Below are 26,633 nucleotides of genomic sequence, written 5' to 3'. Positions count from 1 at the left end.
CAATTTTAGAACTGTCTTCTCACTATGATCAGTGGTCCAGCCCCAAATCCCAATCTGCTGCATTCTTGGTAGCAAGGAGGAAGCAAACAGTGGAAGGGGGGAAGGGGTGAGGGGAGGAGGGCAGTAGGGATCTATTTCATGATGAAATGCTTTCTGGGTACGAACTCCTGACTTTGGAGCAATCAAAAAGAAAAAAAAAAAAGAAAAGGGAAAAAAAAAGAAGCCAACCACCCCATGAACAAGTTTTATCAATGTGAATGTCATCAGCAGCAAAAGACAAACAGTGTCCCACCCACTCTGTTCCTTTATGAGGCATTCAATCAATAAAATGAGAACAGCTCTCTGTCAGATTTATTGGCTGGGTTCAAACCGAACACCTCTTCCACCAGCCAAAGACAGGGTCACACAGCACTGCCTTTCCGTTCCAACTGTGAACAGCCCCTGATTTTTTTTGCCCAGGCTACAATGCTTCATTGTTTAAGGTAGGCTTGTGAGAAGTCCTGTTTGTTTTGCCTCTTATCTTATCAGCTCCTAGTGCTACAATGGCCCAGGTGTACTCACCAATTTACCATCAGGTGAGAGGAGACTGTGGCCGGGGTCCAGGCCTGCTGGAGAAACCTGCTGGAGAACCGACTGGCTGGTCACCATGGCACTGTTGCCATGGTGGTTGATGTTGGAGGAGGAAGTGACCTCATTGTTCCCTGGCTGGCTGTATCTCACTCCTGCAAGACAACATGAGCCCAAGTGATGGGCCATTAGAATGACCTCCAGAAATGCAGAATACCTGGTTCAGTGGCCTCTGGCCTTGTTTTCAGGGGTTTCACTGGGAGGAAAACAAAGCTAACGCACTCCCTCCACCCAAAAACTTTTGGTGGCCTTTCTAGGAGGTCACAGTGGTAGAGTGGTGACAGCCACTTTGGCTCTGCTCCTTGTTGAATGTGTGCCCTTTCCTTAGGTTGTAAGAGGTTTGCAAGTGACCCTTTGGTATCTTCCTTAATCAGGGGTACACTTCTTCCCGGTTTTCAACCACGTCAGCACTTCCTAGTGCTTTCCCTCTGAGATGACCTCCAAATCCAAGGTGTGCTGGTAAACATTTAACAACTAGCTTGGGTGGGGGCGGGGGAGGGATTTTGTACATATAACACACTTTTAAATTCAATCTGCATTATTAACATTTTCTCCATAGCTTTCTTAAGTCTGGACAAGCAAAAAAAAAAAATCAAGAAATCAAGCCCTGATTTATAGTGTTTACTGATTTCCAAGATATAAATGTTGAAAATTTAACAATCAGCTCTTGAATCAGTTCAAGCTAGCTCCAACACATCCCTGCTCTAATCTACCTTGTATATATTTTATATGCAGATAGATGTTTATACATTGTATCCCCCTTTAAAATGTGAGCTGCTTGAAGACGGCTTTCTTTTTATCCCCAGAACTTAGCGAGCACATACCAGGTATATAGTCAGCACTTAATAAATGCTTGTTGACTTGGTTTGTTGACAGGCAACCTCTTTTTGGAGTTCCTCAGCTCTGAGAAGCATCTTAGTTATTTTTTGGTGGGATAGAGGGAAAGGGTCCATTTCACTGATAGCAAAAAGAAAGCTCAGTGGGAATTTAGGTGTGTGACCCAGGCAGACATAGCAGAGGCCATGGTAAAGCTCCCAAGCCAGTGCATACCCCTTCTCCATCCAGGATCTTAGTCCTGGTTACTCTTTGACTTGACCAAAGGAGAAAGATGGCAAGACAGGGATGAAGCTGCAGCTGTGTCTTTAACTCTAGAACTCACATTCCTTGATGAGGGTCCCAGAGACTTCCAGGTCATAAGGGAAGAGAAGGTCATAAGGGAAGATCCATCTGGCTAAAGGGAAGGAGGCCCACTCAGACTGTGGAGGTTTAGTTATCCACTGTGGTTTGAACTATAAGTGCTCAGAGGCTCTTTAAAGACGAGGAGTGAGCCACAGACCATTCACTACCTCCCTAGTTTGACTTATTGCTTGAGGAAACCCAAGCTGAAGATGGCCTCCAAGGAAAGAAAGGGGCTACTTACAGGGGTGAGGACTGGCTGGTGGACATTTGACCTGTATTCAAGCCAAGATCTGCCTGAGGAAGGAAGAAGGGAAGAGCTAAAGGCAGGAGCAGGCCAAGGACTGACCTCACCAAGGACACAGAGGGCACAGCAAGACTCATACCTGTCATTGCCCATTTGAGATTTGACAGGGGATTAAGAAATAACATCTCATTGGGGCAAGTTTCCTTATCCCAGGGTCTGTGAACCTGTCTTACTTTTTTTAGAAAATAGTTTGGTAATTGTTCAAATATCAATAGTTTCTTTTACGATCCTATGTAGTTTATTTTGTGCATTTAAAAACATTCTGAAAAGGGGTCCATGGGTTTTACCAGACTAACATCCTTCTAAACAAAAGTCCATGAAACAAAAAAAAAAAGTTAAGAACTTCTGAACCATAATCACTAATAAGAGTTCTACCTAACCATCCACACCAGGAAAAAAAAGTGGATGAAGAATTCCTATGGATCTATCTGTACTATGTGCTTAGATAGACAGGCTACATATCTACGTCAAACTACATCTGCATCTACATCTATCTATATTTTGGATTGATACTGCAAATGAGCAATGAATTTGGGACCAACGCTAAATAGGAAGAAAGAGGGCTGGATTGAATTGTAAAATTCTTTTGATGATTCCATATCTCCCTAAAATAAGGACACCTTTCTATATTCTGATGCAGTTTTCCCCATGATGTTCAGGAGAGTCACTTGACTTCCCTAGGACTCAGTTTCCTTATCTGTAAGATGACAAAGCTGGACTTAATAGTCTCTAAATTCCCTCTCAGCTCTAAATCTATGGTCTTATTAAATTGTCAGGGACAGCTACTCCCCAAAGAACCCTAAGAACTTCTGCTGCTTGGTCTCCTAAAATCCCCGCTACTCCCCACCTGCCCTTTCCAATTTTCAGAAATATCCGTCCTTCTGTTCTTTTCTCTCCTCCCACCCCCATTGCTCTGACAAGCTGTTTGCCTCCCCAAGATGCTTTGCTCTGGAGTGAGTGGTGACAGCACTGGGAGCCAGACGTGTTTCCACCTCCCAGCCTGTCTGCATCATCGATTCAGCCTCAAGTCAAACATAGCGTCTCAATCTAACCTATTTAGTTTGGCTGAAAGGAGAGGGCCAGCCCTTTGCCGATCAAATATAGGTCATGGGCAGGCTTCTCCCCTGCCACAGGCTACATAATTATTTATTTTAAAATAATTAACCAAGGGTATCCACTGGAAACAAAAGCCTTCTTTATGAGGGATCCCCGGCTGAGACACACGCAAGGACCATTTATTAGTAACAAAGCAACTGGCCTGAGGGATGAAGTACCAACAACAACAATGATCACCATACCCTCAGCTCCCATTCACAGAGAGCTCTAAGACTGACAAAGCACTTTCTGGAGACTAGCCAAGCACTTATGTTGTGATCTGACTCTTCCATGGACTTACTAGGTCATCTTAGACAAGTTATCAAGCCACTCTGGGCTCTTTTCTAGAAATAAAAATGGTGTCCTATAGCTTCTGGCTCCAAAGCAGCACCTTCAAGGAGTATGTGATTGGCACTGCAGGAGTGTGGGAGGTCGGCAGAGCATGGAGGAAGTGGCAGGGAGGAGAAGGCTGCTCATCTTCTAGGTCTGGGTTTATTTCCAACTTTCCGTCAGTCAATAAACATTTACTAAGCACTTGCAATGTGCTAAGCCCTCCAGAGAAGCTTTCTTCATAAGTTCCCCATTAAGCAGTTCAGGGCCCTGAAAGATCCTTGCTATTACTTACATAAACCAGTATGTGTGTATAGCAAAGGTTGGCGAAGAATGGCGACACGTACAACAGGGAGTATTTGTGGTAACAGAGAGAGGGTGGAGAGAACTATTGGTTAGAGCAAGATGAAACAAAATTATCCAGCACATCCCAGACTTAGAAAGTATTTGAAGTGAGGGCAACACAGAAATATAATGGTTTAATCCATAAGCATAATCCTTTATGGCCAGTTCACCAAAAGGCACCGGATGGTTTTAGGAGCTACTGAAAAGAAACAAGACAGTATCTTGCTTTCTCCCTCCAAGAAATGCAATTCTCCACTCAATTCAATTCAATAAACATTTATTAAGCACTTACCTGGTGTCCGGCACTAGGCTAAGCACTGAGGGGTATGAATTAGAAAGTCCCTGCCCTCAGGGAGTGTAATATAAATAAATGAATGAACAAAAGAAAGCATGGATTAATGTTGCTGGCATTATAAGATCTAGTAGCGAAAGAGAACTGAGAGGTCATCAAGTCCACCCATATCCCTCTCCCTCCCCATCCCTCATTTACAAATAAGGAAACTCAGGCCAAGAACTGAAGTGACATGGTCACACAGGTAATAAATAATACGCGCAGAATTTGAACCCAAATTTGACTACAAATCCAGTGGGCTTTTCTACTATACCTTGCTGCTTCTTAGGGATGAGATTCCTTGCTACTATCTAGGGCAGATGTGAACTTGGTGGGGCAGAAGAGGCTTCATGATGCCCACAACTTATGCCCATGAACTTTCTACTCCCAACCCTGTGACCACTATAATAACAATTGGTGCCCCTAGGGCATTGTAAAGGTTGTATAAGGCACATGAAAGTTTGCAAAGGGCTTTGTCCACCTTTGAAGAATCCCTTACTGCTTTCAAAGCTCAGCTTCTGTGCTTCCTCTTAAGAGAAACCCTTCCAAATCTCCCTAGTTGTTTGGATCCTCTCCCTCCTCAAATGATTTTATACACATGCGCGCGCGCACACACACACACACACACACATGCACGCACACATGCACATCCCTTTCCCTCAACCCAGTAGAAAGCAAACTCCTTGAGGGCAGGGACTATTTTTCATTATTTCTATCCCCAGAACATAGGACAATGCCTCATACATGGTAGGTACTCAATGAATGCTTGTCAGAATGTATTGAATCCTCACAACTGTGGGAGGTAGGGAGCAGAGTTACTACTCTCCATTTTATAGATAAGATGCTGAGAATCTGAGAGTCCAAGTGACTTGCCTGGGTTCAGATAGCTAGTAAGCAAGCATCAAAGGTAAACATTGAATCCAGAACCTCCCTTTCCAAATCCAATGTTCTTTCCACCATACCAATACTGTTACTCACTAAGCAGCGGTTCCTTATAGAGGTCACTCTCCACTTCCTGTCCTGATAGGTCATGGCTACTACAGCCCATTGTAAGGTACCTACCTGGTACCTGGAAAACGAATTATAATTTCCTTCTGGGGTTACAGAGATTCTGAAGATGACAATCTATTTGGTGACCAACATTTAAGGCTAAGTGACCATTTTCAATTAGAAAGGACATATTTTCTTGTTTTCAAATTAGAAGGGACAAAAGGCATGTTTAGGGGGGTGCTAGAGCCCAGTAGACATTCTGGCAGAGCCAATCACTAAATTTTCAGTGTGAGCATTTATTTATACCTCCAGAAATTGTTAAATGCTACAAATCAGGACTTGATTGTTGATCATCCAGACTTAAGAAAGCAATGGAGAAAATAATGGAAATCAAACTTTAAAAGGTGGACTTTTTCCCCTCAGAAAACTGGTTGTTAAATATTTATCAGCATGCCCCTGTATGTGGTTCAAAGAAACTAATATACTTGGGTGCTTCAAACTTCCGGTTTCTTAATTCCATTCAATCCAATTTTTTTTTTAATGTGTCAAGCACCTCCCACCTGAGCTCCTGTGCTATACAAGGCCAACCCTGGCTCTTCTACTTACTGGTTCTCTCTCTCTTCCTCTCCCTAACTCCTCAGCATTTCCCACAATTACATTTTATATGACTTCTCTGTTGATGTGTATCTGTCATTTCTTCCCAGTTTTTGCAAGATCCAAGGGTTCTGTCTTTGCCTGTGAGTCCTCAGAACCTAGCACAGTGTCTAGACCATGGGAGGTAGCTGAGAGATACCTCTCAAAAGGAACTGAACCAACATTCAAAGCCAGGCAAATCAGCCCCTGTATTAGAGTGGGGGGGGGCCTCCACCCCCAGAAAGGAGGAAGCTCTTCTCCATTGGAGAGTCACTTACTTTTTTTCCATTAACAAATGGCAAAGGAGCCCTTTCTGAAGTGTTTGCTTAGGCCCCAGAATTTTATGGTTTTTGCAAAATGAGGCACGGTATTGAGTCTCTTAAATCCTCCTTCTCCATGTCCCAGGAAGCTGAAGGAAGCAGCCACAGAGGCCCTTGTTCCAGAAAGCAGCTGGAGTCACAGACTGACAAGGGAGCAAGCTTGCTAAATAATTCTGAGCCCATCTCTGCCTAACCTCATTATCCAATCCAGTTTCCTCATCTACAAAAAGAATATATTACTCATAGCTATTAGTATTTCCCTACAGTAACTTTCTGTGCCTTGGCCTTTTCTTTAGTCTGTAAGTTGGGCATAAGGACCCATCCATCCCGCCTTTTCCTAGTGCTCAGGAAGTAAGAGGATGCTTGAAAAGCAGGGCCTGAAGACTCCTAGGCAGTCCTGGGAGAGGAAGATACAGGGCCAACCATCACAGGACTAGAGATTGTGAATTGGAAAAGACCTTAGAAATCATCACAACCAGCTTTACAGATGAGGAAACCAAGGCCTGAAGAGGTCACACAGCTCTGGGTCACACAGCTAATAAATGTCTCAGGTAGGATTCAAACACGAGTCTTTCTGAGTCCAAGTCCAGAACTCTATTCATTACTCCTCATGGCCTCTCCATGAAAGGATGTCTAGAACCCTACTTAGACTAGGAACAGAGAGGGGAACAATTCGGAAACTCCTGGGGCTGAGCTCCAATAATCACAGCGTATTGTGGGAGTGCAGGTTTCTGCCTAGAATTCACACACACACACACACACACACACACACACACACACACACACGCACACACACCAAAGAGCCTATGGATCAGAGTAGGTGACCTCGGGTCTGAAGGCTGCCCTTGGAATCTCCCTGGGATGCCTTTTGCCCCTTGTCATTTCAAAACCAATCTCCCATCCCTGATAATGCAGGAATGTTCCTGGGGCAGGTGGACCTTTGCCAGTTCAAGTGAGCGTCCCAACCACGAAGAGAGTAAACATTACTCAACAGGCCAGGACACTGTCACACACATTTTTTTTCTGTGTTCCTAACCTCATGCAGAGTGCTACGCAGCCACCACAGAGGCAGAAAATCAGGGAATTCAAACCCTGGGAGTTGAGAGGATGGCCTGGAATGCTTTTCCAAAAATGAAATAACAGAACCCATAAATTATGGCCAGCTTGTGTTTTCTTTCTCATAGAGTCAAAATATAGAGTATATGTGTGATGGGGGATGGAGGAGGGGTTCCTCCCTCTGGCTTGTCTCTGACCAGCCTAGAGAGAAAACGACACATACAGCAAACTCTTAACTCACTTCATGGGAACTGCTTTTCCTTAGGGAGATCAAGAAAGAAACAGAGACAGAGCCAGAAACAGAGACAGAGAGATTGAGACAGAACCAGAGAGAGACAGAGAGAGTGAGAAAGAAATGCCAGAATTCTAATTCTGTCCAGTGAGACTGAGGTTTTGGAATGGCTGAGTAGCATGTGAGCTCCCTGAGGGCAGGGGCTGTTTCTGTCTTTGTATCCCCAGCGCCTAGCACACAGCCTTGAATCTGGTGATTATTTAATGAATTAAGTAGTGCCACCTTGATTTCTCTATGGCAGATCTGTGAAGGAAGAAATCCAGAGAACTGCCTGTCTTTGTAGTTTGTGCCCTTAGCACTGCTTTTTTTGAGTATAGTATGGGACTTCTAATTGGTCTCTCTGCCTCCTATCTTTCCAATCTGTTCTCCATGCTGCTGCCAACAAATCTGAACATGTTACTCCTCTACTGAAAAAAATCTGCCATGCCTCCCTCTTGCCACAGGATAAGTTCCAAGGTCCTCAGATCAGATTTAAAGCCCTCTCACAATCTGACTCCCACCCACCTCCTCAATCTTATTTCCTATTGTTTCCCTTCATATACTCCCTATTCCACTCAAACTGGCCTCCTATCTGTTCCCCATACAAAATATTCCATTTCCCACCTACAGGCCTTTTCCATAGGTGATCCTCTATCCTTGGAATTCCTTCCCTCCTCATCTCTGTCTCTTAGAATCCTGGGCTTCTTTTAAACAAGACCTTTTCACACACACACACACACACACACACACACACACACACACACACACACACATTCCTCTCTCAAATTCCTTTGAATTGACTGCATTTTCTCACCTTTATGCATGCCATATCTCCCACTCCCCTCAATGAAAGCTATTTTGCCTCTCTCTCTCCAGCGTTTTGCACATAGTAGGTGTTCCTAAGCATTTGTTGAATAAATGCTTGTTGGATTGTATTGGCACTTGTTTTCTCAGTTTCTTCCCTGTAAAATGAGGGTATTTCTTGCACTTATAACTATTTCCTTCCCTCCAGGGACAAGAATGAATGTGTGTTTGCAAAAGGTTTAGAAGATTAAAAATCTCCTAGCCTTGGGAGCAAAAGCTGTCTGCAAGATAAAAGCAGTTCAAACACTGGGCTGGTTCCAGTTCCCAAAGCCTTTTCTAACTGCAGTGGCACAGTGAGGGAGGAGACAGCCAGCTCCTAAGAGGGGAAGCATATACGGACCTGCTGAGACTTTAAACATTCTTGACTCAAGGGCAAAAGTTGAATGATACTTAAGGAAACACACAAACTGGTTTTCTCATAAAAATCAAAGCAAATGTTACCAGTGAGAGAGCATAAGAGTCTCCCATCAACAGTGTCTTGGCTGTGAACATAAGCCAGCCTGCACCGTGCACCTGGGGAATAAAAATCTCTTATTCATGACGGTTAAAGCAGGCTTCCCCTCCCTTCTCCTCAACACACTTTGTCCTCCACAGACGCTTGGTTTCTGTAGTACTGTATGTAAACACTGAATTGTTGCAAATGAACGCCTCCACCTACCAAATGAATAAACCTGAAAATGTAAATGAAATCACCAGAAAAGGCAGTTAGAAGCTGATGAATTGTAGTGGCCAATTTCAGGACCAGAAGCCAGACGACACATACCTGCTTGCTGTCAGTGGAAAGATGGGGGGAACGACGGGTGAGGGTTGTGGTATGCACTATCAGACATGCTTGCTGGGTCAGTGGGTTTTGCTGAACTGCTTTTCATTGTTACAAGAGAATGTTATTTTGTCATTGTCATTGCATGAATGGCTACAACCAAAAGGCTTCCTCACCAAGTGTTTAAGAATACGCAGTGTTTCATATTTAATTGACATCCTATTGCTTGCCTTCTCAAAGAGTGGGAGAGGGGTGGAGGAAGATAAAATTTAAAACTCGAAACTTTTTAAATGAATGTTAAAAAAATTAATGTTATTGGGAAATATTTGAGGAAATAAAAATATGTTGTTGAAGAATATATGGTGGTTTTTTGTTTTGTTTTTGTTTTGTTTTGCTTTGTTTTTTGCAGAAGCACAGGAATTATGGGCATGGAAAACCAAATGTAACGTGAGACTTTTTTTAACCAACATAGGTTAGTTCTATAGAACTTTCCCCCTTTCTCTTTTAGAAAAAAAGTACTTTATTTTAAGAAATGGCTCTCTGGGAGGGTGTGATAGGACAAATACATTGGGAAATGTTGGTGATGTTAGAAGATAGCAATATTTTTTTTAAGGGATGGATGTCATCCTCTCCATTGACAATGTGTGATGTTTTTTTGTCTGTTTGTTTTTTGTTTTCATAGTTTGGTATGGTTGCCCAGGGAGGATCAGAGTTCAATCTGAAAGAGGGGATAACTTAAGGACTAGAAGAGAGAAGATGGTTTTCCCATGGGTCAGCCAATGTCACTGGGTATTCCTGGGTAGACCCTTGCACCTTTCACCTTGGAGTAGCCCTAGGGTTCAGTGCATCTCCCCAAAGCCTTCTTTTCCCCCAGTTATGTACCGATGGGTCAGAATGACCTGTGCTTCCGCTGTGACGCAGGGTTCCAAGCCCAGGCAATTTGGTCCATTATGATGAATGGTTGCAATGATGATGGAGTTTTGATTTCTACATCCTAAATTTCAAGGAAGCAATAGAGGGAGCAGAGAGCAGCAGCAGAAAGAGAGGAAAAGAATAGAAGCATAAAGCGCGGCAGCCACAGTGGATAAAGCCCTGTGCTTGGGAGTCAGGGAGAGCTGAGCGTGAATACTCTGATGCTTCCTAGTGGTGTGATCATGAGGAAGACACTTAAGATTATGGGATCATGGATTTAGAGCTGGGAAGGACCTTAGAGACTATCTGATCTACTACAGATGAGGAAATTGAAGCCCAGAAAGGTGAGGCAACTTGTTCAAGATCTCGCAGATAGCAGATTCGCACCCAGATCCTCTGGACACCAAATCCAGTGCTCTTCTTACTGAGCCATCTCTGAGCCACAGTTTCATTAACTATGAAATGGATCATAATGATACTTTCAGGACATTTCTTCTAGGGCTTTTGTTGGGAGTACCAAATGAAATAATGTATGTAAAGCAATTTGTAAACCTTAAAGAATCATGTAAATTAATTGGACATGGAGAGAGGAGATCTGAATTTAAGCTCTGTTGGCATTAGCTGTCTGACTTTGGGCAAGTGTTTGTAGCCTCTCTGAGGCTTCAGTTTCTCCATTCAGAATAATAATGCTCATACTATCTACCTCATAGGATTTCTGTGAGGACCAAATTAGCTAAGAGATGTGAAAATGTTTTGTAAACATAAAGTGCTGCAAAATGAGTCTCATAACCAATACTAAAAATATAATAATATCTGGCTTTTATATAGTGCTTTAAATTTCAAAAGCACTTTACAGTTATCTTACTTGATCCCCACAACAACCCTGGGAGGTAGGGCTAGTTTTATCCCCATCTTATAAATGAGAAAACTGAGGCAGAAGCCATTTAAGTGACTTCATAAGGGTCACACAGCTAGTAAATGTCTGAGGTCACATGGGAGTCCTGAATCCAGGTCCAGCACTCTATGCACTGAACCCTCTAGCTGTCCTATCTATTGTAAAGCTAATAATGATAATACTTTGTCTTTGCCCAATGTATCAAAATTTTCAAAGGGCTTTGAAAATGCAAGTGTTCTACTCAGATATAAGGGACCATCACTGGCTCTTTGCCTCCCTGATTTTTCTACTCTGTGCAATAGTTGACGAATTAAGTCCAAGGCATCATAATGTTTAAAGGAACCCCAAAACACCAGCTACGTCCCTCTGGCACAATACCAACCTATCTCTGGGATTCTGGAGAAGGTACTTTACTTCTGGAATTCTCAGTCCTTCATCTGTAAAATGAGGGGATTGGACCAGATGGCATCTAAGACCCCTTCCGGCTCTAAATGTACGAGCCCATGACATAGGCAATTGTTCCATTTAGGAATTTATTGGTCCAAGAGGTTCACATTAAAGCAGTAAATAGGGGGCAGCTAGGTGGTGCAATGGATAGAACGCCAGCCCTGGAGTCAGGAAGACTCATCTTCCTGAGTTCACATCTGACCTCAGACACTTACTAGCTGTGTGACCCTGGGCAAGTCACTCAACCCTGCCTGCCTTGGTTTCCTCATCTGTAAAATGAGTTGGACAAGGACATGGCAAACTACTCCAGTATCTTTGCCAAGAAAATCCCAAATGGGGCCATGAAGAGTCAAATGGGAGTGAACAACAAGAAGGAGTGTAAATAATTGCCCAGTTATGTCACAAATCTATTTTTCCTCTGTGGCAACAAGCACATGCATGTTTAAAGCACCACAGGTCCATTTTTTTTCAGTGATTTGAAACCATCATGATCATGTGCACAGTAGTTTTGATGTTCGTTTAGTGAATACTAAATTAACTGGGGTTTACAGCACAATTTTTCACTGTTGTTGGAAGGGCTTTGCAGTATAAAAAGCTCTGCAAGGAATCACTAACCCAGGTTCAAATCCCAGCCCTGATAGGTACCACCTGTGTGATTTGGGGCAAGTCATTTAATAGCCCTAAGCCTCAGTTTTCACCTCCAGTTCTGTAACCCTGTGATCCTCTAGTCCAGATGGCCCTGTAGGGTTTGGTGCCCACAAGAACAGGATTCCTGCCAGGCTCATGGGCTGCTATAGAGAGAGTCAAAAGGTACCTTGAAGGTCTTCTGGTTGTTTCCGAAGAGGTAAAATGATTTACTCAAGATCACACAGCTAGAAAGTGGCAGAACCAGGATACAAACCCAAACCCTCCAACCCTAGATTCAATGCTCTTTTTCAGTGCAAGTTTATAAAAAAGATTTTTTTTCAAAGCAATGGGTAGAAGGTGAGGAGTGCGAATTTGTAGAATTTGGCTTTGGGGACTTGATATTCACACTGGCACCCTAAGGATGGAAAGGCAACATTGAATAATGAAAAGGCCATGGGATTTGGCATCATTGAGCATCAATTCTAATCCCAACTCTGCCGATGACCATGTGACCTTGGGTTAGTCACTAGAATTCTATAAGCCTCAGTTTACCAATATGTAAAATAAAGGAGTTAGACTCAGGTCTCCCCCAAATCCAAATTTAGTGGCCGATGGGGTGTGGCGGGGAAGGGGGAAATGTGTTAAGCGTACCTCTGGATGTCAGTATGGCTGAAGCAGGGGAAAGGTGAAGAAGAAGCAATCAATTAACTGGGAGTGGCCCAGACAGACCAAGAGAACAGCCTAAATGCCTTCTTTTCAGGAGATGACTGGCTAAGAATGAGAAGAAGAAAACAGTTGAGTTGGTCACAGCGAGGGCTGTATAGAGAGCATTGCGCAGCCCAATAAACCACAGTCTGGGCCACAATATTCCTGCCTTCACGGCATGCTGGCCTGCCCTTTTGAAAGAGCTCCTGGACAGCCCTGCCTCCTTACCCTAGGCTAGGGACAAAAGTGGCTGTGCTTGGCTGGAACATAGGATAATGACGGTGCTCCTGGTTTGTCTAGGAAAAAGGGTGAAGACCATAAAGTTTTGTGAAGACTGAGCTGAGAGGTGCCCAACAAGAGTGAGGACCAATATAAACAGACATCTATATTGTGACGGAAGAGCTAATAAAATCCTCTTAGAAAAGAGGTTTCCATCTCTGTGGCCTATTTACGGTGATCTCTAGGCTCGATCGCATCGGGAGACAATACTTCCAGAAGAGTGTCTTAAACCAGAGCCCCAGAAGGCAGCAGAGACACCCCATGGGGGGATTGTCCAGTCGACCTCGGGCCTCTTTAAAAGGTTCCCTGAGGGCTGTTCCTCCCCCACTCCCACCCCCAATCATCATCATCATCATCATTATCATCATCATCATCAATCATTATTTATTGGCTAGCCACTGAGGCTTGAGATTGGGGGCAATCCTAGAGCAGGGAAGCTGGACCATGGGGGTGTCTGGCATTATAAGGCCTTGGAATCCTTGATGCAATTAGGGGCCTACTCTAAGGGCTCTGGAGACTAGGGTCCTCTCTGGCAAGTCACAGCAACCTAGATTTAGGGTGGCTTGCTATTATAATGGTTAGACTGCTGAACCTGGAGTCAGGAAGATCTGAGTTCAAATCCTGGCTCAGAGATTTACTGGCTTTCAGACTCCTAGGTAAGTCACTTAGTCTCTCATAGTTTTTGTCTGTAAAATGAGGCTAATAATAGCACCTAACTCACAGGGTTGTTGAGAAGATCAAATAACATGTAAAGTACTTTATGAACCTTAAAATGTCAGCTCTTATTTAGGACTGGAAAGTATCTTCTAGGCACAGGGCGAGAGGAGGGCCAGGAGAGCATCAAAGGGGCCTTCAGGGGCCATCTCATCCAACCCCTTCATTTTACAGAGGAGGAAACTGAGGTCTGAAGAAGAAAAGAGATTTGCTCATGGTCATAACAGATAATAAGTAACAGAGGAAGCATTCCAAGCCAGTTACTCTGACTCCCAGTTCAGAATTCCTCCCCTCCCTTTCCACCCCTACCCCACCATACCGAGAAGCAGCATTCCTGGAGAAGGCCAAGGGAGGATCATTTGTCTAAGTCTTCAAAGATGGAAGAAAAAAGGCTAACATCAGAACTCCTAAGTGCTGTCCTGGCATCTCTGAGCAGTTCATGATGCTTTTAAATGAGGCAAGTATGCCTGTTTCCCCTTCATCCTCAGCCTACCTTTCTAGACTTGCTGCACATAAAATCCCTTTTCAGATCTCTGGTCCAGCATGATAAGCCTCCTTGCTGTTCCTCATACAAGACTTTCAATCTCCAGCCTCCATGGCTTTGCCTTCCCTCCTGTCCAGAATGCCCTGCCTCCTCACCTCCTTCTCATAGAATCATGAGCTTCCTCCAAAGCTCAGCTCAAGTAAGACTCCTCAGTGACTTCTCTTCCATTCCTAGCTGTCAGTGCCTCCTTCCATTCCCAAATACCTTCTTGCAATTATCTTGTCTATTGTTTCTCCCAAATAGAACAGAAGCTCCCCGAGGGCAGAGACTTTTTTTTGTCTTCTTATCCCCAACACCTAAGACAGTGTTTGAGGCATTATAGATTAATAAATGCTTACTGACTGAAGTGAATATCAGGGTGGATAGTCCCAGCCCCTTAAGTGCCTATCCACTGACTTTTTGGGAAGCATAAAGAAAAAAGTGCATTAAAAAGTACATAAAGCATTTGGGAAGAGGTATCATATGATGCCTTGGAAGTCCCTATACTAGCTACGATCCTGCTGCAGATGAGGTGCTGGGCAAGGGTGGTCTCCAAGGAACTGGTCAGCTTTGTCTTTTTGTGACTGCCACCGTTAATGGCACCTAGAACTTTGCCAAGTTTTAAATTGCATTTGCAGAACAATTTAGAAATAAGATCTAATTGGATCTTCACAACCACCCACGGAAGTCAGTACTGTTATTATCTTCATTTTACAGATGGGGAAACTGAGATAGGCTGAGTGACTTGCTCAGAGTAATATAGTTAGCAAATGTCTGGGACTGGATTTGAACTCAGGCCTTCCCAACTTCAGGTCCTGTGCTCTAACCACTGTACCTAGCTACTGTCTCCCCCCCCAAAATACTGGAAATGTGTTTAATACCTCTTGTTTTTATATCCCAGGTACGTAGATTATAATGACACAAATTAGAGGTTTCCTTCGGAGAAGATGCTTAGCATGGGGTACTGGACTTCCTGCAGGCAGGAAGAACCCTGGGTTCAAATCCTACCTCCAACACTTGCTAGCTGTTTGACCCTGACTAAGTCACTTAACTTTACTGAGAGTCAGTTTCTTCCTTTGCAATATGGGGATGATAATGGCATCCTTCCTCACAGGCTTGTTTTAGAGACTCAAAAGAGGTAATATATGTAAATTGCTTTGAACAGCTTAAAGTCCTATACAAATGTGAGCTCTCTCTCTATTATTACTGTTAATGTTATTATTCAGATGCTCTCTAAATTTCCTAACAAAATAACTCATTTAGACCCTGATAGAGACACATTCACAGGTTCACAGATCTTGAGAGCTGAAAGCCACCTAACTGAACCCGTACCTGAAAGGAATCCCCACTCCAGCCTGCCTGACAAGCAGTCATCCAGCCTCTGTATAAAACTCTCCTAGCAAGGGGAACCCACTACCCCCCAAGACAGCCCTTTCCACTTTGGGACAGCTCTAATTAATAGGAATTTCCCCCTGACATCAAGTCCAAATTTGTTTCTTTTAACTTCTCCCCATTGTGCTCTCTGAGTGTTCTTGTCTCCAGGCCACACATGCCCAGTTCCTTTAACTGATCCACATAGGATGTAGACTCAAAGCCTGTAGCCATCCCTTTAGGCCTTAGGATGATCTTGTTATGAATATCCTTTTTAAACTGTATGGCCCAGCTAGGTACACGGTGCTCCAGACATTTACTGACTAGGGCAGAGTACAGAAGCACTATCATTTCCTCATTCCCCCAACCTTTGTTTCTTTTAATGCAGCCCCAGATCACATTCATTTTTGGGCTGCCAAATCAGCTTGCTGATGCCTCTTGAGTCTGCAATCCATTTAAAAATACCCTAGAGATCTTTTTCAGACCAACTGCTATTTATCAATTCCTCCTCTATACTGATTTTTTTGAACCCCTGTAACACTTTACATTTACCCATATTTCATTACATTTACCCATAATTTCATCTTCTGAGATCCAACCCAATGCTCTAGCCCATAAGTTCGCAAAATGTCATCCACACTTTGAGGGGTCTCTGATACCCTTTCGGAGCATCCTCCAGGTCAAAACTATTTTCACAATAACACTAAAAATTCATTTGCCCAGAAAAATACTCCTCCTTTTTCAAACTACATAACTGGTGAGGCCATACTTTCTTCATATATTCCAAACACAACAACATATTGCAACAGGTTAAATGCAGAAGCAGACATGAGAATTCAGTTGTCTCCTATTAAGCCAGACATTAAAGAGATTTTCAAAAAATATGTAAAACAATGCCATTCTTCTCACTAATTATTTGGAAAATAGTTATTTTTCATTGAAGTGATTATGCTAATATGTAATAAGTTTGTGGTTGTCATTTTAAATGAATTAATAAATATTTTTAAATTGTATCTGACTTAATTCTAACATGGAAAATATCAGTAAATACAAGCAATATAAACAAAAGCTCTGGCAGTCTTCAACAATTTTTAAGAGGGATAAGACCCCTCAAAAAGTTTGAGAACAAGGTGCGCTCTGACTGTCGCACTCTGCCTGGATTCTGATTCTGACCTCCAGTAAGTTGGCCATCCCTTCTCACTTTGTCATCTGCAATTGGGATGAGAACACCATCTGCACTTTTATCCAAATCACTGATCAGAATGTTCCTCTGAGAAAGTTCGAGCACAGATTCCTGGGGTATGTCAGCCGAATCATCAAGAATCATCAAGGCTGAGTTACAGCCCCTATCACTTCTTAAACTGGTCCCTTCCCTGGACAGGCAGACTCTTGGCTGCCACTCAAAGTCTTGAAAGTCCTGAGTTATAAGGTGTCTAGTTTATATCCATTGTAAATCTGTTTATTGTGACTGGCTCCTCCCAATCTGCTGCTGTTGTAAAGCTCTGATGACCCCCCAATAAAGCCGGAAGACTTCTAACAGCACATAGTCCCTGACTAGGGAGGGAAGGAGAGAGGGAGGGAGAGACCATGATTGTAGCTGTAAAATCATACAATGGCACATACCCCAACTGGGGACTCAGCTTTCTAAGCTGAACCTAGAGGTACCTACAGCTCTCAGAGCTATTGTCTTTATTATCTTCTTAATATAATTAAGAAGTCCCCCACCCCATTCCACATACAAAGGGATTTATCTCATTTTTAATCCAACTCCCTAACTCATCTTAGGTCACCAGAAACTGACCAGACTCCTGTCTTCTTGGAAGAGGAGCACTGTTCCTCTAGGCCTCTCATTCCCCAATACCTCATATTTATCTTCTATTTAATAGGATCATAGATCAAGAGTTGGAAGGGACTTTAGAAGCTAACTGATCCAACTCCCCTTGTTTTATGGGTGAGAAAAGTGAGACCCAGAGAGCTTGTGACTTCAAATGAGATAATATTTGTACAGTGCTTAGCACACTGTCTAGTACATCATAAGTGATTAATAAATGCTTCTCCCCTTCCCCCTGGGCAGGATCATACAGGTAGTAAGCGTCATAAGCAGGATTTGAACCCAAGTCAAATCTGGTTTGATTCAAATTCTGAATACATTTATTTCCTATAAGCTTATGTATGTATGTTTTCTACTTCAAAAGAAGGTAAGCACCATAAGAATAGGATAGTTTCACTTGGGGGGAGAGTGTGTCCCTAACACCAAACACATAACAGGTACTTAATAATGCTTGCTAATTGGTTAATTGGAAGAGAGGCTAGCTCTAACAACAAACTAGGTTATATTAGATTTTTAAAGTCATTATTTAGATTATGTAAATAAATGAAATCTATGTAGATTCATTACTCTAAAGGAAACTCTATTGCCTTAGAGTAGCAATAAAATAATTCATAAATCACAAACAAAAAAAAGAAAGTCATATTGTTCTCAGGAAGCACAAGGATCATAGATTGAACACCAGAAGAAACTATTAAAGGTCATCTCGAAACGATTAGAAGGAAGGTGCTTCTGAGGCCATCTAGTCAAGTCCCTTTATTATACATATGAGGAAACTGAGGTCCAACCCCCTTATTTTAAAGATGAGGAAAGCAAATCCCAGAGAGATTCTGTGAGGTGGACATATACCAGTAACCTGCCCAAGGTCATCCCGGTAGTAAACGAAGCTAGGACCTCACACCTTTCCAACTCCACACCAAATTCCATCACACTAGCTCGTGGGCTCCAGACTGCCTCCTCCTCCCCAACTTCACAGAAGCTTCCAGAGGCTCCTCAGACAGGGGAGTGATGCACCCAGGGGCCAATCTAAAACTGTCCCAAAGAATCATAAATCTGGCATGTCTCTGTGACCCAAAAGAAGGTTGCTGACTTTCCCTTGGAAAGTAATTAAGAGCCAAAGATCATCTATTCTATGTTATTCTCTAACTCTGGGGGAGTTGATGAGGTGGGTGCCCTGAGAAAGCCAGAGCTAAGGTTTACTCTGTAGGACTAGAAAACATTAAAATGATTGAGTCTTTTCCTTGTTAACTCCTGACCCCCCAAGAGCTGGCCTAATAAAGAGATTGGTCTGAGGAAATTTCGTCATGTCAGATGGTAGGGCCATGCCCCAGAAGTAGAATATCCACCTAAGAAACTTAAGAAAGACATCAGGAGTTATGAGTTGCGGGGGTTGAAGTCTGCTCTGAAGGTTTCATCTATCAATTCGACAATTGGATTCAAGAAGCATTTATTCAGTGCCTATGAAGTGCCAGGCACCGAGCTGAGCAAGGGAACATCCTTCAGCTGCTCCTGGTGGATTGATTTCCCAGAGCTCATTCATTCTTCTTTCTCTTTCCTATACTCAGTTTGACTCTTCTTTGTCTGTTCCCTCCCTCTTCTCAGCTCTCCCCATTTAAAAAAACACACCAGAGGACCAGCATAGAGGAGAACAAAGGCTTGGCCTCCTGAGTACAGTGCCCCTCCAGACTGGCAGGCTGAAGGACTGATCGCCAACAGGCTTTGCAAAAGGAAGGTGTTTACAGCTCTTTTTAATGAAAAGACAAAAATGCCTTGTTGGGGACAGGGAAGTTCAGGGTCGGCTCTGGCTCCTAGCTTGTGAACCTGACCTCCCATCATTCTCAGGGACGTGGGGAACCTCTCCACCTCACCCCACCCCACCCAGTGTGTATTTCCTGATAGGCCATACCTTGGCAGCAAGTAGAGTACACTGTATTTGGGAGGCTTTTGTCAACATTGCTAGCAGAATGCCTGTTTTGAAATGCTCCTAACATGCTAAAAGTGATGAGCACAGAAGGAGGGGAACATTTCACTTAGGTTTATGTAACACTTTATGGTTACCAAAATTTTCACATAAATTATCTCAGTGGATCCTCCAAGTAACCCTAGGAGGCAGGTAGCCTCATGACAGCCCGGGAATGGAGATGTGATTAGTATCCTCATCTTACAACTGAAGGAACTGAGGCAGGCAGAGATTAAGCGACTTGCCCAAGGTCCTGTAACTGGTGTCTGAGGTAGGATTTGAAGTCAGGTCTATCTTGACTCGAGGGACAGTACTCTATCCATAATATCTAGCTGCCTAATTACTTTTATTTTTTTTAACCAAACCAGGTATTGGTTTAGAGAGCTCACAGCGAGGGAGTGATTTGCACCTGCACTGCAATTTAAATCTTAAAGAGTTGCTTGGGGGAACTCAAAGGTGAAATGGAATAACAATGGTCATAACAGAAGCAAGAAGCCCAGCTCTCTATCTGTTATTCCATGCTACCTCTCATCCCCATAATGCAGATGAGAAAACTAAGGCTCAGAGGAGATGATTAACTTCTTCCCTCTCTCCTTCTAAATACTCCTCCACTCCCCAAAAAGGACACAGCTAGTAAGTAGCAGGATAGAGTCGGAATCTCAGGCGCTTGTTTGTTTAACTACACCTTGCTACCTTTCAGTCAAAAACACTCTTAGGCTCCTGGTTAAGATAAAGACATGGAAGGCCACAGAAGAGCCTAGATTTCCCACTTGTACTCTAGTAACAATTATAAATAATTTTTTAAAAAATAATAGCCACATTGAATAATGATGAAAAGATCCAAGGAGGAAGATCCCTAAGTTTCTTCACCCCACCCAGGGTGGCACCAAAAAGACACCCAGAAGTCAAGGCTGAGAAAGCTTCCCACCAGGAAAGCCAGGATGGTTCAGGCGAACATGCCAAAAGGCCAGCTCCTTACCAGAGACAGCTGACCACAGCGTTCCAACAGGGGACACCAAAGACTGTCATAGGGAGAAGGAGAAGCCAGTGGCCAGAAGTCCAAGAAGGGCAGATCAGTGACAGAGTCTGATCACTCCATGTAAGAGTGAAAAGGCAAGCAGAGTCTGGCCCTGGCATAAAAACCTAAATCAGGGACTGAAGTTGGAAATAGGAGGAAATATCATAAGACACTGAACACTATGAAGAAATATGGATCAGGACATTCCCAAGAGGGAAACTCAGAAGAAGACGCTAACTCTGCAATATAATGGGGAGAAAAAAAAATCTTAGAATATACTGAACATAATGGGGGGAGGGGAAGAGGAGGGGAGGAGAGGTGGAATGGACTTAAATGAAATAGGAGTCTTCTGAGAATTCCTGATGAAAATACTAGAGCTGAATAGAAACCTCAAAGTGAAAACACAGGAATAAAGAGAAACCAAGAAAAGTAGATATTTTTGAACAATTAGAGGGAGCTAAATAATGATGAAGTCCTTACATTCTATTATTGTTCAGTGTTGTCCAATTCTTTCTGATTTCATTTGGGGTTTTCTTGGCAAAGAAACTGGAGTGATTTGTCATTTCTTTCTCCAGCTTGTTTTACAGAGGAAGAAACTGAGCAAATAAGGTTAAGTGACCTGCTCAAGTCACACAACTAGTGTCTGAGGCCCAGTTTGAACTCACAAAAATGCCTGACCCCAGGCACAGCACTCTATTCACTGTGCCACCTAGATGCCCTTACCTTCTATTGAGGGAGAAGAAACATGTTCCTTCAAACTCCTAATGCCTTCAAGGATTACACAGGAAATTAATTGAGATGGATAGAGGGCCTAGGGATGATTTTATTTAAGACAAGAAAGAAAAGGGAAGGGGAAAAGGAATATACTCAAGAAAAAAGAAGGAAGAAAGTGGTAGAACTTAACTATGCTTCATAACTAAGGTATGTGAAAAGAACAGTTAGTAGTTCTGGAGAATGGGTATCTCATGACACTCTTATTTGAACCAGATAAAGAAGATTTGAACAGAGGAGGGAGGGGAAAGAGAAGAGAGAGGGAGGGGGGAAAGGGAGGGAGGGAGGGAGAGGGAGAGAGAAAGTTTGGCAGAGTAATGCATTAAACTTAAAGGGAAAAAGGAAGGAAGGGCTTAAGAGTGAGAGTAAAGGAGGGTGCAAAACAATTCCAGGCTTGGAAGGTACAACATAATCAGAAGGACTCAAAGGAAAGAAAGTGTAAGAACAAATTACTGGAATCTTGGGCAAGAAGACAAGAATATGGGCAGTACAGTAGAAAAATATTAAAACTAGAGAGGGTTAAAGAAATAAACAAGGAAACTATATTATAACTAAAGGCATTACAGACAATGAAATAAAATCAGTATTTTGTATAAAAGTTGATACTTAATATGAAACTTAGTTGAATTTTAGGGACAAATAGATATCAAAGCTATAATAGTTGGGGATTTCAATCTACCCCCTCTCAGACCTAGGCAAATCTAACAAGGTGATAAAAAGAAAGAAGTTAAGGAAGGACATGAACAGAATTTTAGAAAAGTTTTATATGTACAGATCTCTGGTAATTACTATATAGGAAAAAAGAATATACATATTTCTTAGTTTTGTATAACACCTTTACAAAAATTTATCAAGTCATAAAGCAATAAAGGCTTCATAAGGGACTGCAGAAGATTAGAAATATGAAATATACTCTTCACTGACCACAACAAAATAAAAATTATTATCAATAAAACTTAAAATGGAGAATAATTTAATCCTAAAGAGTGTGGGCAAAAGAATAAATAATAGAAATGAATGATAATTTCATTTTAAAATGATGTAACAACATGCCAGAACTTTTGAGTTGTGACCAAAGCAATTCTTAGAGTAGAGTCTTTTAAATCTTTCAGGAATTCCATAAACTCGGATCAGAAAAAAAATACATCTTTATTTCAATATTGTTGTTTGCCTATGCATTTAAAAACATTATTCTGAGAAGGACTGGCTTCACTAAACTGCCAAAGGAACTTACCAGTGAGTTTCGAACATTCAAAGAAGAATAAATTCCAGTATTACTTAAACTATTTGCAAAAAATAGTAAAAGAAGAAGTCTTACCAAGTTGCTTTTATGTACAATTCTGATAAACCAGGGAGGGATAAATAGAGAAAAGAAAACTACAAGCTAATATCCTTACTTAATGAATATCAATGCAAAATATTTAATAAAATATTAGCAAAGGAGCTACAGTAATATTATTAAAATATTAGACATTACAGTTAGGTTGAAATTATATCAGAAATGCAGGATTGGTTCAATATTAGCAAAACTATAAATATAATAAATCACATTGATAGCAATAAAATTGTGATTATATCAGTAGATTCAGATTCTAGATGCAAAAATTTCCTTCTGGGAAGCAATTTAAAACTATACTCCCCAAAGTCACTAAAGTATACATATACCCTTTGACTCAGCAATACTACTAACTATGCATACATCCCAAAGAGATTAAGGAAAGTGAGAAAAAATCCATATGTACAAAAATATTCATAAGTAGCTCTTTTTTGTGTAGCAAAGAACTGGAAATGAACGAGGTGCCCATTACCTGAAGAATGGCTGAATAAATTACTGTCTATGACTTGAATGGATATTATTGAGTTTTAAGAAATGATGAAAGAATGGAATCAAAGAATCCTGAGAAGACATTATCGGTGAGCAGAAATAGGACAATTTCTATGCCCTTGTCAAGAAAAACAACTCTGAAAGATTTAAGACCTCTGATTGACTAACCATGACTCCAGAAGATCAACGATACAGCATTTTTTCAAAGTCCCACCTCTTGAGAGGTGATAAACAAGAGATACAAAATGAGACATGGGTTTTCAGATGTGGCAGATATGTCAATTAGTTTTGTTTGCCCATGCTAACTTGTTACAAGGGAGGATGTGGGTTCTTTTCTTGGAGGGGACGCAGTAAAGAAGGTAATGATAGAGATGCCCTGAAAAAGGAAGGTAGAAAGATGAGCAGCAATAAAATATTTAAAGAAACTACACAAAAGGGATTGGGGGGAAGAGGTTCAGAGGGCAGCAAAGACAAACAGGACAGCTTTGAAACAAAAGTGCTAAGTACGGTGTATACTTTTAAAAAACCAGCCAAACTGTATGTGATGAGATTCACATTTCATATACATACAATCCTCTCTCACTGGTCTTTGTCTATGGAAATGTTCATGTTTGTTGGTGTTTGTCAAGTACAGAAAAACAGCAAAAAGGCAAAAGTTTTTTAAAAAATGAAACAAACAACAGATGATGGTAGAAATGATGATTGGACAAAGGATGGAAGAAAACATGCACTCATTAAGTGCCAACTATATATCAGGCACTGTGCTAAGTGCCATTTGATTCTCACAACTCTGAGAAGTAGGTGCTATTTGGATTCCCCTTTTACACTTGAAGAAATTGAGACAGACAGAGGTTAAATGACTTGCCCAGGGTCATACATCTGTCTAGTAAGTGTCTAAGGTTGAATGTAAACTCATCTTCCCAACTGCAGGCCTGGTGCTCTATCCACTGGGCTCTTAGCTCCTAGGCAGAGAACAACTGAAGAACAGGAAAAAGGAACTCCCATAATACTATTCAACAGCTCTACACATGTATTCCAGTTGCTCATAGGATTTAGGACCAGAAGCTGCCTTTAATGCTCTCTTGTTTTGTTTTGTTTTTATTTTCAAATAAAGGGAAATGAGGCCCTCAGAGGGGGAGTGACCCACCCATGCACATATAGGTAGTAAGAAGTAGAGTCAAGATTCAAACCCAAGATCTTCGATTCTCTATCCTAACTCCATTTTTGTTGTTCAGTCATGTGTGACTCTTTGTGACCGATTTGGGGTTTTCTTGTCAAAGATACTGGAGTGGTTTGCCATTTCCTTCTCCAGCTCATTTGACAGATGAGGAAACTGAAGCATATAGGGTTAAGTGATTTATCCAGGGTCACACAGCTAGTATGTATCTGACGTCAGATTCGAACTCAGGAAGATGAGTTTTCCTGACTCCAGACCAGGCACTTTATCCACTTTACCCCCTAGCTGCCCTTTACTACAATGAAAAAGATGCTGGAGTTAAATTTAGAGAATGCAGCAGTTAAGTGGCCCATCCACAGACACTTATGAGTATTGTGGCTCTGGGCAAGTCACTTAACTTCATTTGCCTCAGTTTTCTCATCTGTAAAATGAGCTGGAAAAGGAAATGGCAAACCACTCCAGCATCTTCGCTAAGGAAACCCCAAATGGCAAAGAGTCAGACACAACTGAACAACAACCACAAAGTTAGAGGACCTTGGTTTAGCTCCTAGCTTTAGTTGGAATCTCAGCTCCGTCATTCACTCCCTCTGTGACATTGGGCAAATGATTTCACCTCTGGGCCTTAGTTGCCTCACTTGTAAAATGAGAGGGTTTAACTAGACTCAAGGATCCCTTCAAGCTCTAAAACAGTAGTGATCCTATGTTTATGTGGAATGTATTTGTTCACATGCTTCTCTTGTTTTGCTCCTGTTTTGACCTTGAGGACCCCATGAGATAACATATATAGTTTGGCAAACCCTAAAGCACTATAAAAATGTTTATTGTTATCATTATTATTTTCATGTACAGCTTGTATTGTTTCAACAGGGAACACCCTAAGGGATGGGACTCAAATGTCCTCCCACCACTCATCCATCTCGGGTTCAGTTCATGGCTTGGATTATCCAACCAGGAACCTTCATCAAGGAGATGGAAAGGTCCTTCTCCTAGAAACTGCCCCTGCGTGTGCTCTGGGCTTCCAGAAGGCCCTCTTTCCTCTCCAACACTGGTGACATTTGTACTCAGAGTCCTCAGATCTTTGACGGATCCTTCAGGGAGATAGGCATGTTCGCTAGGGCAGCCTGTTACAATAGGCTCCCATATCTTTCTCCCTTGTCCTCTTTGTGAGCAAATGAAGACCTCCTGGTCTAGTGGGCTGGGTTTCTTTGTATGCAGACCCCAGAATCTGGCTGGTTGGCTATCAGAAGGTGGGGTACAGCAGACAGTTCTGAGGGTTAGTTTGGTTAATCTTATTAATATCCTGATTGTCTTCCTCAACCAAATGAGGGCCTATGGGGTGGTGCCTTAAGATAATGTGACCTTCAAATCCAACAGATAATGGGATTGCCAGACAAAGTCCTTAGGCAGAGGAGTGCAGAGACAATACCTTTACAGTAACCTCACTCTATCTAAACAAAGTGTTCACCTCCAATTGAAGCAGAGTTTTTAAAAGAAGAACTCAGATTTACTCTTCTTTCTGAACTAAAATAATCAGTCCTCTGGGTTCAACTGCTATTATTTACTTGGCGTGGAGAGGGGGCACTTTGCTGTTAAGATGAATATTTTTATGACTGCCCTCATAAACTGCTCCCCATTGTCTCCTGCCAAAGGGAAGGAGGAGCTCCCAGGGGTGAGCAAAGGGTCCTTGGGTCCCGTCTGGGGGCCCCATTAAGTTGTTAAGGCATTTAGTACCCGCAGGCATTCAGATTGCAAGGGCAGTTCAAATCCCAGCAAGGCTAGGGATGGGGGTGGTGAAAGGAAGTTTTCATTTGCCCCCCCACCCAGCTCAAGGGACAAGTCTGTCTTAGAAGCAAGAGTTGGGGAGAAAGTAGTAAAGTGTCCAGACAGGCCAGACTCACCCTCCCCCTGCCCCCACCTCTGCGGCCATCCTCTTGCCCAAGCCTCCCTGAAAAGAGCTCTAGAAATATGGGATCCAGAAGGAGCTGGAGGATGGAAATGAGATTTTGGTGGCTGCTGACCTCACAGCAGACAGCTGTAAGATGATTCAATCATAGCATCTATCTCTTCTGCTCAGCTCGGGGATGTCAGCTCTTAGAAAGGACAGAGCTTCTCTGGGTAAGACGTCAGCTTCGTTTTCCTGCAAGATAGAATCTTACTGCTAAAAAAGGAAGATGAGTCGTGGTACCACATTGAGGATACTGGGGGAAGAGCACAGATATACAGGATCACAGATTGAGAGCTAGAAAGGACCTCAGAGGCTTTCTAGAGTCCAGCCACTTCATTTTACAGATGAGGAAACTGAGGAAGTAACATGTCTTACCCAGGGTCATACAACCAGTTAGTGGAAGAACAGGAATTCATACCCAGGTCTTTAGAATCAAAGTCAAGTGCCCTATCCACTCCACCGGGACTTCTCAAAGTGAAGTCTATAGACTCCTGAGGGTCCCTGAGAACTTTCAGGGGGTCCCAAGGTCAA

At 42.4% G+C, this 26,633-nt stretch overlaps 1 protein-coding gene across 3 annotated transcripts in view; it reads right to left on the bottom strand.

Annotated features, from left to right (window-relative positions):
* Positions 1-26,633, bottom strand: part of HNF1B (HNF1 homeobox B) — an 84,497-nt gene that overhangs the window by 32,889 nt on the left and 24,975 nt on the right. For all 3 annotated transcript variants that reach the window (XM_036765714.1, XM_036765715.1, XM_036765716.1), the window contains exon 5: positions 562-722. In XM_036765714.1, coding sequence (XP_036621609.1) covers positions 562-722 — 161 coding nt within the window. The remainder of the gene's footprint in view (positions 1-561; positions 723-26,633) is intronic.

The sequence above is a fragment of the Trichosurus vulpecula genome, chromosome 7 (assembly GCF_011100635.1).
Source record: "Trichosurus vulpecula isolate mTriVul1 chromosome 7, mTriVul1.pri, whole genome shotgun sequence".
Classification (NCBI taxonomy): domain Eukaryota; kingdom Metazoa; phylum Chordata; class Mammalia; order Diprotodontia; family Phalangeridae; genus Trichosurus; species Trichosurus vulpecula.
This window is presented reverse-complemented; position numbering and strand designations above follow the sequence as displayed.